At 41.8% G+C, this 14,330-nt stretch overlaps 1 protein-coding gene across 1 annotated transcript in view; it reads left to right on the top strand.

The window, feature by feature from the left end:
- The window catches only part of ESR2 (estrogen receptor 2), a 31,794-nt gene extending 17,793 nt beyond the window's left edge, over positions 1-14,001 (top strand). The window contains exons 6-8 of the mRNA XM_006206973.4: positions 3,878-4,011; positions 11,655-11,835; positions 13,749-14,001. Coding sequence (XP_006207035.1) covers positions 3,878-4,011; positions 11,655-11,835; positions 13,749-13,935 — 502 coding nt within the window. The 3' untranslated portion in view covers positions 13,936-14,001. The remainder of the gene's footprint in view (positions 1-3,877; positions 4,012-11,654; positions 11,836-13,748) is intronic.
- Positions 14,002-14,330: the final 329 nt, after the last annotated feature.

Here is a 14,330-nt window from a genome sequence, read left to right as displayed (position 1 = left end):
GACTGTTTCATTCCTGGTTTTTGGTACAACTAACTCTCCTCTTTGTATGGGATCTTTAACTCCTATGTGTGTATAAGTTACTGTAAGTTGAAACAAATTCCAGATAAATTTTAGGCCTACCCCTTGGTTAAGGAATAGAAGAAAAAAAGGAGTAATTTTTCTTACATACTATTTTAATAGGCTCTTAGTACTTTATGAATATCTGAAAGCATTATTATTATTGTTAATAACATAGACATTGAATATATTGGATTGAGTACTGAAGAGGAGTTCATGGGAATTGTAAATACATTCCCATTGAACAGAGATTTTTTTTTTTTTTGGAGTGCCTACTAGTGGTTATTTTCTGTTGAAATCCCTACTTGCTTTTAGAACATTAACTCTGAAGTCTAGAATTTCGGGTCTGGGATTTTTAGTGCATCTGTTATATAGATAATACCCTAATGTAATGAGTATGTTTCTGGAGGACTTGCTTATTCAAAAATGTTCAAAATGTTACTTATTCAAAAAGTCAAAGGTCATGCACCATAAAGGAGTTCTATTATGAATCTTTTTTGCAGCATGAATAAATAATTTTCACACTACTTGAGAATAACTGTCTTTTGGTGAATTGTCCTGTCAGAGTTCTTTCAAGTGCCTTGGTATGACCACGTGAGCAGTGAATACAACTAACTCAGCCTATTTATTTATTTGTGTAGACCGAGACGGTAATTTACTTCCCTTTATTGTCGTTGAGGCTTCTGCAGCACGAAAACTAGAGCCTACTGAGGATGGGAGGGGAATCTTAGCTTATGTCTAACAAGGCGGTTCTGTTAGTAATCACTAGCATCCCAAGTTCATGGGAAGATCTACCACAGGATCTGACCTTCTACTTGCTCACAAAATCAGACATGCTAAGGCATTGTGTATCCTTAGCGTCAACAGGAGGCTGTCTAAATTTAAATGTTATTAAGAAGTCGGAGGAAGTGGATGTTAATGGAATTCTGTGGACTCATAAGTGTAAATGTCCCGAATTTGCATTCATGTTAGGTATTGCATATTGAATTCTCTTCAAGAGACCCACAGAATCTTCACTTCTAAAATTCTATTTCCCTTTAGTACACAGATCATTTCACTCCAGTTCAATAGTTAAGCCCTTTCCATGTGTTTAGCTGTCCTAATCCTGTTACTGCCCACACACAGGTAGACAGACTGATCTGTTAGCCACACGTGTGCTGCCGGCAGGTACGTATGTCAGCAAAAAAACAGTGAACCCCAAAGGCAGGCCCACTTGTTCAACGTTTTGTCCCTGGTATCAAACAGAATATTTTTCTTTTATACAGGGGTGGTTATCAAATAATAAGATAGCCCACATGGAACTGCTACTTTTGTTTTTATTTAGCACAGGTTTATAGGCAGATGGGGTATAAAATTAAATTTCCATGAGCAGGTTGCTTTGATTGATATATTGTTTCAGTATTTTAACATCCAACTCATATACCCACTATCTTGAATTCAAATCTTTTAAACTTGTCCTAATTGCTTACTCATAATTCAGTGTCAATCCGTTGTTACTTACAGAATAAATGAAATATGTCTCATTGACTTGTTATTTCAGAGTCCTTCCTCACTCTGTTCTGTATAACTCATTTTAAAGTAGAAATTTATTAGGGTGTCATTTATTGCCCCTGTATTTCTCATTCGACTTCTAGAAATGTATTTGGTTTCTACAGCTTGTGAAGTGAATAAAAATATTCTGATCCTGTTGCCCCTTGAATGGAATGGTTGGCTACCACACCTGCTGGAGAAAGCAATCAGACCTAGTTTTTTAGGGCTGCTTAAGAAATTCACTTCTCCGTAAGGTACACATGTTCTCATTACTGGAGTTGCAGCATTTATCAGGGCTTAAAATACCTTAGAATGTAAACACTTCCTCCATTTTTGAAATATGAATTTACATTAAAAATGGTATGTATTATAAAGAGGAAACAACACTACTTTCAGTATTTAGGAATGTCTTCTTAGGTACAGGTGGCAATTTCTGCAAAATAGGATTGATTTCACATGAGTCCCCTTATCATACTACATGGGGAGGGGTGTGTGTGTGTGTGTGTGTGAGCCCATGACCCCACCTCCTAGTCTCACAAAAGAACAAAGAGCCAAACTATTAAACTATCAGTGCAGCACTTGGTGGATTCTTTTTTGCCTCCAGAGGTATTTGTAAACCAGCTTTTCTCAGTATCAGATGTCCTCAAGGCCAACAATCATAATTTCCAAATACAAATTGTCCCAGGCGGAGTGGTTTGATGATTGGCTTGAGGGACATTCAGTGAATAAGTATTTCTTGGGCCTCTGCTTTGTGCAGGGCATGCTTATCCTTACTGGACACTCTCAGCAGGTGCCTGGGAAAGCCCAGAGCAGGGGAGGAGGGAGGATAGCGTATGGGGAGGGCTGAGGGCTTCCGATAGATTTTGGCATCCTTTGCCCGGGGCTCTGATTCTCCAGGGTGGCCTTACCCTATGAGTGACTTCTAGGGAGCACTAATGTTTTCTCACTTAACCAGCACACTTTTGGAAGGTCTCAACTGGTTGCCGAAGTCTCCATGCTTGTTTGCCAAAGTGGGCAGTATGCACACTGGGTAGCTTTGTGTAGCGAGCTTGCAGGGGTGTGAGCGCTGTGGACTGCAGGATCCTGGTGAGCTGCTGTCCTATCATAGCACCGAATGGGAAAGGATTTACCAGGATTGGCAGTACCCACCGATGTCAGTTTACACTGAACTGAATTCAACAGAGGCCCTTTCCCCAACCACTCCATCACTGGAAATGTGCTGGCTTGGAGTTGGGGGAAGGAGGAGGGAGCAACCTGTTCTTTGAAGATCTCAGATCCCCTCCAGGGGCTGCTGTGGAGGCTGAAAATGAAACTTGCAGAAATCCATTGCCCCTATGGCTGCCCTTTGCTGTGCACTGTGGGCTTTTACAAGCAAATGAAAGTTTTGTGGCAAAATCATCTAACTGCTTGCTTGTCAAGGACTTCCAATAGCTCTATGGCTGATGATAATGGAAGCTTTTTGGGAAAAATGAGGCAGAGTAATGTGTGTCTGGCTGGAGTGAATTGAAGCTGGTATTTTCTAGATACATTTTAAGTAATTTACTTCAGAAGTATGTTAAACATTCATTTCTGTAAGGAGGGCTGAAAAGAATTTTGAGATGATTCAGTTTGTCTAAAACTTTTGCTTAAAAATAATCTTTGGCAAGTCAAAAATTACTGTGTCTCCATTTCTTCATTCCTTTCCTGATTCTAACCCATCTTCTGTAATTGTGATTTCCTTGTATGTCATATTCGCTTTTTTTTTTTCCAAACTACATTTAAATGTCTCTTAGTTGCCCCACCAGTTTCTAATTGACCACCAGGAAGTAAGAATTAAGCCTTAGCTATAAAGAATTATTTCTTCTTGGGATATTTGCTTCTGTAATTTTCATTCTTTCCTCATTAACACTTCAGGGTTTTCTGATGAGAACTTGGAATACCTTATTTTAGTAACATATGTCATATTAAGAGCTGGTTGGCTGAAATGGTTTGGATTGAAAATAATCAACAGAAATCCCTTTAAGAAAACATTTGCTCAACAAGTAGAAGAAAAAATGTAGTTTCAACATACAGTTTTGTTTAAATAGTATCACTCAAATTTTGTTTTAGGGCCTTATAGGAAATGCCCTTTCTTCTTTATATAAAAGTAATTCTAGTAATTTCATATTTCCAGGTGTGGTCTCATTGCCACCCTATTATAGTTAAAGGATGTACAAGATGAAATCTGAGATTAAAAAGAAAATACTTCTTATTACTTTTGGTGGTTATCTGAAGCTGTATGTTCCTTAAATTTCCAAATGGACTTTTGTAGGGACGAGGGGAAATGTGTAGAAGGAATTCTGGAAATCTTTGACATGCTCCTGGCAACGACTTCAAGGTTTCGTGAGTTAAAACTCCAGCACAAAGAGTATCTCTGTGTCAAGGCCATGGTCCTCCTCAACTCCAGTAAGTAACCGCACAGCTGGGCCATGTTCTGTGGGGGAGAAATGCTGTTTCCAGAGCTGGCGTGGTGTCGAAGAGTACTGAATTCTTTAGTTTATTTCAAAAGGGGAAAATGGCTTTCTTTCTGACTTCTCTGTTTCATTTTATAGGAATTTAAACTGTAGTTAACTTTTGGTAATTTGACTATAAATTATTCATCGGGTGAATTACTGGTAGTAATGTAAAAAGTGACTCAAACCACTCTGCTGGAAAAAGAAAAAAATGAACTTTAAAATGTTGACCTTTCATCTTTTTTTCTTTTTTTTTTGACATTTTATTGTGTGAAACTAACATGTAATATATTAGTTATAGGTGTACAACATGATTCAAATTTTGTAAATATTGAGAAATGATCACCACAGGAAGTCTAGTTAACATCTATCACCCTGCATAGTCACACATTTTTTTTTCTTGTGATGAGAACTTTTAAGATCTGCTCTCTTAGCAACTTTCAAGTATGCAATACAGTATTATTAACTATAGTCACCATGCTGTACGCTACATCCCCGTGACTCATGTATTTTGTAACTGGACCTTCAGCCCTTTGCCAGTGTTTATACAGACCTTTAGCATGGCTGACACACATTTATATTAACTGTTTCGGGTTCTGTTTTTACAGGTTCATTCATTTATTCTTTTCATTCATTCATTCACCAGAGACGTTGAGGATATAGTCCTGCCCTCCAATAGCTTATTAGGGAGGGAGAGAGAGAAAACAAATTCATTAAAGAGAATGATCTCTGTACACCAGAAACTAACACAACATTGTAAATCAACTATACTTCAATAAAAATTTTAATTTGAAAAAAAATTTAAAAAAATGATCTCAGGGCTATCACAAAGTATGTACAGAGCACTGAGTAGTCTGAGAAGACAGAAAGAGAGACGCTGAAGGGCTGCAGGAGGGACTGATGTTTGAATGTGGAATGCGTTGATGGGTGGATGTTAGCGGGCAGGTGGGAGGAGAAGGCAGGGCAGAGTGGAAGGACAGGGGTGAGCCAGCAGCTGCAGTCTTGCAGTGGAAGAGCAGAGGAAGGTGGACAAGATTGGAAAATTCAGTGTTGAAGATGACAGTGCATAACTCTGCTTGAGAAATATTGCCTGGGGCATTGAGCAGCCCTCCAAGAGGGTCAGGCAGGGAAGTATCATGGACAGACAGGGTTCTTGAAAGGTCACTCTGGCTTCCATGTGGAGGACTGACCATAGAGAGGAGAGACCGAGGCAGGGGCCCCAACAGGAGTCGTTAGGGACAATGAGATCCTGAACTAACTTGGTGTGGAGGGGACCTGACTTGAGGGAAATAGATGGGTTAGAGGTGGGAAATGGGGAAGGTATCTAAGATATGTGTACGTTGTAGCTTTGCTGGTTTTTTTCTGTTTATATAAGTAATACCTGGTTAATATAAACATTCAAACAAAAGAAAAACATACAAGAAAGAAAATAAAAATCACTGAGAATCCATCTCCCTCCTGCCCTAGATAGCCACCCTAACTTGGATGATCATTTAACAGCTCTTGATAGATAGAGAAATATGTATGAATACTTACGCTCATATATATAATTTTACATAAACAGCATAGCATCTTGTATTAAAAACTATGGAAACTTTGAAAGAGACTTGCTTTGATCTTCCTTTTTGTTGATCGTTCCACCCCAAAACCGAGTGATCTTAACAACTGGAGGGTAGGCTTCGTACCTTCTTCCATCCTCTGATAATCATTTAAAATAATACCTCACCTCCAGTATATAGAGATAGGCCTTTTGTCCCCATTTTAAAAACTGGGACACTACATACAAATACTTCTTTGCATCTTGCTTTTTCACTTTTCAAAATGCTGTGAAACCCCCTCATGCCAATGAGGAGAGAGCTACTCAGTCTTAGAAGCAAGGGCATTGTCTACATTGTTCAGTCATTTCTCTGTTGATGGACTTTGACCTTCTATACACTTCCTTTTCTTTTTAACCATTATAAACATTGCTTCAATAAATAGAGATGTCGTATTTTGCACACATTTTTAAATTTCTGTGTAGTTTTCATCCTGTTCAGCTTACTGTCTATCTAACATCTACACCAGTTATTGATTGCTTTGTTTATTTACTCTTGTTGGGCCTTCGGGTTATTGGTTTTATTTTCTTCTTTCTTTCTCAAATAGCACGTATATTTAGATTTTAATCCTCAACTGATGACTTATACAGACCTTCATTTGGGCAACATTTGGGGCTTTATTACCTAGATTTTATTCATTTGAGAGCTTAGTGTTTGAAACAACAGGAACCTGAGAGATGCTAGTATGCTGCTTTATTCTAAATCAGGCCAAGCAGCAGCCAAAGCTCGGTGCAGAACCTGTGGCCGCGTGGGTCCCAGGCTGCTTCCAGATGTAGCGCCAGCTCACCTCCTCCCCTCCAGCCTAAATTCATTTCCTCTCTAATATGTACTCTCGACACTGGCACTAGTTTTGATGAAAGGGAAACACATAGAGCAGTGCTTCTCAAACTATCTGTTGTGGAAGACCAGGTTTCTTTTTCTTTTTTAATTTCCAAATTGTTATAGGCAGTTACTTTTATAAAATATAACAAAAACAAATTACTAGAAAAATGAAGGTGCAAAATACAAGCCCTAGAATTTTATTGTTACATTCAGCTGATTTAAAATTACTCTGTCCATTGCTATCAAAGTTTCCAAATCCTTACCCTCAATTTCTACTTCTCTCTGTGTAGACTGGTAACAGACCATAATCTGAGTAACCCTGGTACAGAGCATAGAGTGCTATCCAGGAGAAAGCTGGTCTGGGTGGGAGAGAGGTTAGATTTAGAAGGAGAGGGGAAGGGGAAATGCAGAAGGAATCTAAAGGTCATGTGAGGCTCACAGACCCTAAAGAAGACAACCTTCGGGTACTTCCTGTTTGAATCCCAGTCTAACCATACTTGTTTGACAAGAGATTTCCCTTGCACCCAATACACTCCCTACCCCAGTTCTGGAAAACAGTTTGTGAGTACAAATGGTAAACTGTTGGACAAATGAAAATTGTAGGGAAAGCCAAGAAGACTCCTAAGTGCTTTGGGGCTTCTGGCACCTTCTTGACATTTGTTGTTATGATTCACCTTTTACAAAACAATATGAAGGCCCAGTTTACACCAGTAATTAAGTTGATGTGCATAGAGGAAATGTCCAGCTGGGACACTTGAAGTTGATTGTGGAAGAAAATCAACTTACTCTGATTTTTCTCTTTGAATCTACCTGCAGACATTGCCTCAAATGTTCACTCTCATCTCCATCTTTGTTAAAGGGAAAATTTGCCTGAAAAGTACATTCCCACCTTGGCACAGGAGGACCATGAAATGCCAGATTATGGGGCCTCTCTTACTTGCAGAAATAACTTAGAACTCTTTTCTGTGCAGCGAAGTGCTCCTTAGAAAGCAATTTGCTTCTGGTTACAACGCTGCAGTGGGAAGCCTTCTGTTTGGCAAAGCTCCTTACAGTCATTTCAGCCTCTGAGATACCATATTGTATTGTTGGGAAGCTAGAAACATCATCTATGCAAATGAGAAAGACTAAGGCCAAGGCGTTCCTCCTGCAGCATCTGAAGGAACTGCCATGTTAACAGAATCACAGAGGGTGAGGCAGGCATGTGATGTAATTACAACCTGTGGTGGTAAATGAGTTGATGAGTTGAATCTGTTTACAGTAAATCCAAATTTAAGAAATCTTTTGAGAAAGTGGTTTTTCTTTTGGGGGGGCTTGGTAATCATAATAGTTTTCAAAGTGAGTTTATTCTGTTCAGCATTGCTGTTCAGAAAATGGGGTTCTGTTTCTATCAGAAAATTACGCACTTTTCAGGAGAGGTGAGTCTTTCCTATGCTAAATTTTAAGCATTTGAAGTTACAGGCTTTTTTTTTTCTGAATAATTTGTAGCACTAATGTAAATACAGGGACAGAAACCACTTTTCCATCTTAAATTTTTAAAAGACCCTACGAAATATATAAAACAACCCAATGGGCAGAGGACGTAAACAAGCAATTCTCCAGTGAAGACATACAAGTGGCCAAAAGGCATGTGAAAAATGCTCAATATCACTAATTATCAGAGAAATGCAAATCAAAACTACAATGAGATATCACCTCATACCAGTCAGAATGGCCATTATTCAAAAGTCTATGAATGATAAATGCTGGAGAGGGTGTAGAGGAAAGGGAACCCTCTTACACTGCTGGTGGGAATGTAGTTTGGTGCAGTCATTATGGAAAACAGTATGGAGATTCCTCAAAAAACTAAAAATAGACCTACCATATGATCCAGTAATCCCACTTCTGGGTATATATCCAGAGGGAACTCTAATTTGAAAAGACACAAGCACCCCAATGTTCACAGCAGCACTATATACAATAGCCAAGACATGGAAACAACCTAAATGTCCATCGACATTTAGATGACTGGATAAAGAAGTTGTGGTGTATTTATACAATGGAATACTACTCAGCCACAAAAAAGAATGAAATAATGCCATTTGCAGCAACATAGATAGACCTAGAGATCGTCATTCTAAGTGAAGTAAGCCAGAAAGAGAAAGAAAAATACCATATGAGATCGCTCGTATGTGGAATCTAAAAAAAAAAAAAAGAGAGACACTCTGAACTCATCTACAAAACAGAAACAAACTCTCAGACATAGTAAACAATCTTACAGTTATTGGGGAAAGGGAGTGGGAAGGGATAAATTTGGGAATTTGAGATTTACAAACGTTAGCTACTGTCTGCCAAGGGTCCCCTTCAGATCTTCAACTGGGCACTAATCTTATGCTTATTTGGAAACTAACCTAGGACAGGGAAAGAACCAGAAAGGAACAGGCAGAACAACCCCTGGCATTCACACGGGGTAGGGATTGTTCTCTCACCAGCCACAGGGAAAACCCTGTGCTACGCTGGACGCTGGCTCTAGTACTCAGATAAGTATTGCCTCAGCAGCAAGGTAACGCGAGCCCTAGGCTGAAGGCTGCTCTGGTCCTACCAAACGAAACTTAAAAGCGGGTCTCTAGGATCAGACTATTGCCAGGTAACTCAACTGCATCCCAGAGTGTAGCTCAAGAATATTTAATGGAATGGAAGAGTACCCAGCAGCTAACAGGGAAAACCAATCAAAAGTTAGCAATCACGCAGAGAAGCAGGATGTATGACCTAAAATGAGGAAAAAACAATAGTTGGAAAAGACCCCAAATGATGCAGATGATAGAATTAATAGACAAGGACATGAAAACTATTATAACTATATTCCATATGTCCTAGGAATAGAGGAAAGTATGAGCAGGTTAAAGAGAGACAGAAAATATGGAACACACATTTGAATATTAGATAAAATGGACAAATTATTTAAAACACAAATTACTGAAGCTCAATCAAGAAGAAACTTCTAAAATTCTGAATAGCTATATATCTATCAAAGAAATTAAATTTGTAGTTAAAAACATTCCCACAAAGAAAACTCCAGGCCCAGATGGCTTTTCTGGAAGAATTCTACCAAACATTTAAGGGATAAATACCAAGCTTGTGTATATTCTTGCAGAAAATTGAAGATCAACTCATTCTGTGAGGCCAGCATTACTCTGATAGGAAACCCAGACCAACAATATTGGAAGAAGAGAAGACAACAGACCAATATCCCTCATATACATAGATGCAAAAATTCTCAAAAAAAGTTTTTTGAAATAGAATCCAATAATATATTACAAACAAGTGTGATTTTTCCCAGGAATACAAGGGTTCTTTAATATTTAAAAATCAATCAACATAACTTACATATTAACAAAATAATAATGAAAAAACATATGATTATTCCAATAGGTGCAGAGAAAGCATATGACAAAATCTAATGCCAATTCCTACTAAAAACTCTCAACAAACTAGTAATGGAAGGAAAGTTCCTTAACCAGACTTAGGGTGGGAAAGGGAGGTCAGGGAAGCTTCCACAGGGAAGTTCATAACCAGGCTGGACTCTAAAGGAGGAATGGATGTAGATAAGGAAGAAAAGGGAGGGTGGAGAGGAGGAGGAAGAGGAAGAGAGGGAGGGGAGAAAGGGCCTTAGCAGAGCTTGGCATGGTCAGTGCATCACCTGTTCAAGGAATTGAAAGTAGGGTTCAAGGTGACGTGGGCTGGGAACTGAGAATGAAAAGTGTAGAGAGAGGCCTGGTACCTTGATAACTGCAATAAGTAGTCTGGTCTCTACCCCAAGAGCTGGGAAGTCATTAAAAGGAGCCACATGATCTGTACTTTGCTCTCAAGGGCATGTTGGGTGAGGGTGGGGGCAGGGGGAGGGCAGCCATCTGCTCTGGGGGACAGTGGGAGGTTTGAGGACATGGAACGGGTCTCAAGAAGGGCCTCCGTGGGGAACAAGGTGAGCAGGTGGGTTGGAGAAGCAGCTTCTGGGCGAAAGATGAATATTTGCAGACTGCATCATAGGACATTATGGAGGGATGTGCCTTTAGGGAAGTGGCAAAGTACTACACTGGCATAATTATGGTTCAATACGTCCCTTGTCTTAATTGAATTATGTTGAACTGTGTTGAACTGAGTTGCCTTAACTGAACTGAAAACACCAATAAAAGTAGAGAACAAAAACTTTCAAAACAAATTCTGTGGTGATAGAGTACCAGCCATCCTTCATTCTCGTTACCGTCAAACGTTGTCAGCTTTCCTTTTGATTTCACATATTTGCTATTTATTATTTGAAACTGAAAGCCTGGAAGAGAAGCTAATTACTTCCTGCTGCCAAGAATCAAGGAGTCAGTGTTGGTGGTGGTGAGGACAAGATTTAACTGAGCTGTTATTTTGCAACTGTTGGGAGGCTGCAGTATCTTAGATCCTAAACTCAGAGGGGAATGAAACTCGGGGCAGGGCAGGTTAGGGGAAGCACCTTCCTCATGAGGTGGTTGTGGGGACCTTGGGAGACACGTGCCTGTAAGCTTTGCTCAGTGATGAGCTGGGTGACTGGTCCGGGGTCAGAGGGCTAGAGATGGTGGATATAAAGTAGGTCTGTCTGACTCCAAATTGGTGGTCTTCCTGTCCCAGCAAGGTGCCACCTGCAGTGAGAGGCCAAGGGCCTGGACAGAGGTGGCGGTGGCCCTGCTGTGGCTTCTTCATGTGGCACACATGGTCGGGGGGCTGTATAGCTGTGGTCATTAGCTTATGTCTATTAAGCTCCCTTTAGAAGAGGGGCCCTCCTAGGGGCTAAGAGTTGAATTACTCTCGTGACCATCTCTATACAGGTATTTGTTGCAGTGGCTGATACACAATGCAATGGTCTGAGGCAACTAAATACATTCCCTGCTGTGGCACGGCCACGGTTCTCAGCCAGGTGGCAAAGTCCACTGGGTCTGCCTGCATTCAGCTAGGCTTTCCCTTCCAGATCAGTGTCAGGGAAGGCTCTCGGAGAGGGAAGGACACCATGCACAGGTGAGGCCATGCTTTTAAGGTTTCACCCCACATGCAGATGTCAGGACAACCCAGATCCATCTGGCTTCCCTCCTGGAGAACATACACAGGCTGAATGCCTGAGCACGTGACTTCTGTTTCCTTTTCTCAGAGCAATGACTCTTGACTTTTATTCTTTGTCCAGGTATGTACCCTTCAGCTGCTGCAAGCCAGGAGGCTGAGAGCAGCAGGAAGCTGACTCACCTGCTGAACGCCGTGACCGATGCGCTGGTCTGGGTGATTGCCAAGAGCGGCATCCCCTCCCAGCAGCAGTCCGTCCGCCTGGCTAACCTCCTGATGCTCCTTTCTCACGTCAGACATGCCAGGTATGATCCCTGTCGGGGCCGCTCCACTGCAGGGGCGGCGGTGGTGGTGGTAAGGGTGGTGCACATGCTCAGAGGAGAGTGAAGAGCTTTGGAAAAAGGGTTTTGCAAGTTTGAGATGGATAAGGTAGAATTGCCACCTTAAAAGGAAAATGAACCCCTGAAAGGAAATGGGGGTGCACCATCAGTGCCCACACTTGTAACCAAAGATGGGCACACAATGGGCACTGAATGTGAGATGGTCCTTACAGGACCTTTGTGGCACTTTCCAGTGGTGGCCCATCTGTTTCTCAGTTGCTGGGGCTTTTAGCTTGTTGATGGAGTTCTGCAAAGGGCAGTTAGTTCCTCTCCTAAAGTGAACTGCAACCTCTTCCTGCACTACCCAGGGCTGGGGTCCTGAGGCCTTTTTTTCTTTTCCAATTGAAGTATAAGTGATTTACAGTGTTGTGTTAGATTCTAGTGTACAGCATGGTGATTCAGTTATATGTTTATATATACATATTCTTTTTCATTATCGGTATTACAAGATACTGAATATAGTTCCCTGTGCTATATCTATTTTATCTATGTTGTTTATCTATTTTATATATAGCTGGGGTCTTTTCTTGAAGAAGTTAAACCCAGCTGCTCTAGAGCTGCTCTTGAGGCCAGTGATATGGGGAGGTGCACAAAGTCTTCCCTGAGAGTGAGAGCTAAGAGAACTAGTGAGCCCAGTAGGTTTGGGAAGGCAGGGCATGAGTAGAGTGTACTCAGGAAATGGAAATGCACTGACGGAGAGGGATGGTGTCCAATGATGGCCTCATACTGGTACCATGAAGCTCAGTGCTTTGTGTCCTCCGGGATGAGGGCAGCTCTTTCCTGGGGCTGGAAAAGGGGAGGTGATGATGGAAGGAGGAAGAAAGTCTAGAGGCTGTGAGAAAGGACAACACACACCTCAAGGATTTTAACATGGGGGAGGAAGAGAAACTGGATTTTGCCTGTTTCCACTTTAATGATTGTACAGCACACAGCCATTTGGAGAACAGAGTCAGTCCATTCTCGTTATTCGTGGATTCCTTATCTGCAAATTTTCCTGCTTGCTAAAATTTATTTGTAACCCCAAAATTAGTACTCACGGCACTTCCAAGGTCATTTGAGGACATGCACAGAGTGGCAAAAAATTTGAGTTGCCTATACTTACGGTGCCAGCTGGAGTCAAACAAGGTGATGCTCTGCTTCTCCTTTCTGCTCTCATACTGTAAACAAAGGCCTGTTACGTGGTCTAGTTAGTGCCCTGTTTTGGCATCTTTGTTCTTTGTGGGACATTTTACTGTCTAAAAATGATCCCCAAGCATAGCACTGTCTCGGTGCTCCTAAGTACAAGAAGGCTGCGAGGTGCCTGACAGAAAACACACATTAGGTAAGCTTCATTCAGGCATGAGTTTTAGTGCCATAGGCTGAGTTAAACATTAATGAATCAACAGCATATGTTAAACAATCTTTAAATATTTCAAGAAACAATAAACAGATTTTAAAAAGTTATGTGTTAATGGGCTGATGAAGATGTTGGGACCAGGAACTCTCAGGAACCTAACCCTGTATCTCTCCTGGTAGCAGCGTTCCGTGTTTGGTCATTCAGTGTTTGCAGAGTCTATAGACCTTAACTGTGGTGAACAGTGAGACCCCATCACACTCGGTGATGCTGGGTACTGTCAGGCCATTACGGGTGGGTGGTGGGTGGTGGGACACCAGGGCCCACAGGACACTGTCCTCACCGTTACGTATAGATCATTGAACCAGTTGCAGGAACTGGAGAATAAAGGCTGGGGGAAGTGCAGGGTGGGGGTGGAGGGCTGGCTCTGTTGAGAGTTGGAGAAGATGTCAGACCTCCCATGGCTCCTTCAGGAAGGAATCTCAGCACCTCTTTGTCCTTCTAGTAACAAGGGCATGGAACACCTGCTCAACATGAAGTGCAAAAACATGGTCCCTGTCTACGACCTGCTGCTGGAGATGCTGAACGCCCACACACTTCGCAACAGCAAGTCCTTGGTCACAGGGCCAGAGCGCAGCCCAGTGGAAGCGAGTGAGAGCAAAGAGGGCTCCCAGAACCCCCAGGCTCAGTGATGCCCAGCTCTGAGGTGTGACAGGCTGCAGAGGAGATCAGACGCTGCAGCGTGAACTCCAGCGGGAATCAGGAGCCTGTCAGGGGTGGGTGGGCTTCTCGGGCTTTCTGCTGTGCGGTCACACCAGGCTCGGTCGGTACCGTCCTTCTCTGACCTCCCCACCTCCCGGGAGTCAGAGTGAGAAGACCAGTGTTTTCTGTCACCAGGGGGCACGGCTGAGTGCAGTTTATGTCTTGCTTGGCCTCGTGGGATCTCACTGGGCTCTCTCTTACTTTCCATCTCCCTTCTGCCCTTTGGAAAACATCATCTTACAGGTTTTGGGGTGAATGGTGGAAACCTGACCTGGAAGGGTTGTCAAGTAGAAAGGGAGGAGAATGTAGCGACTTAACCTGCCCC

This window comes from Vicugna pacos, chromosome 6 (assembly GCF_048564905.1).
Source record: "Vicugna pacos chromosome 6, VicPac4, whole genome shotgun sequence".
NCBI lineage: Eukaryota > Metazoa > Chordata > Mammalia > Artiodactyla > Camelidae > Vicugna > Vicugna pacos.
The sequence above is the reverse complement of the archived record's forward strand: the minus strand, read 5'-3'. Positions and strand labels throughout refer to the sequence as shown.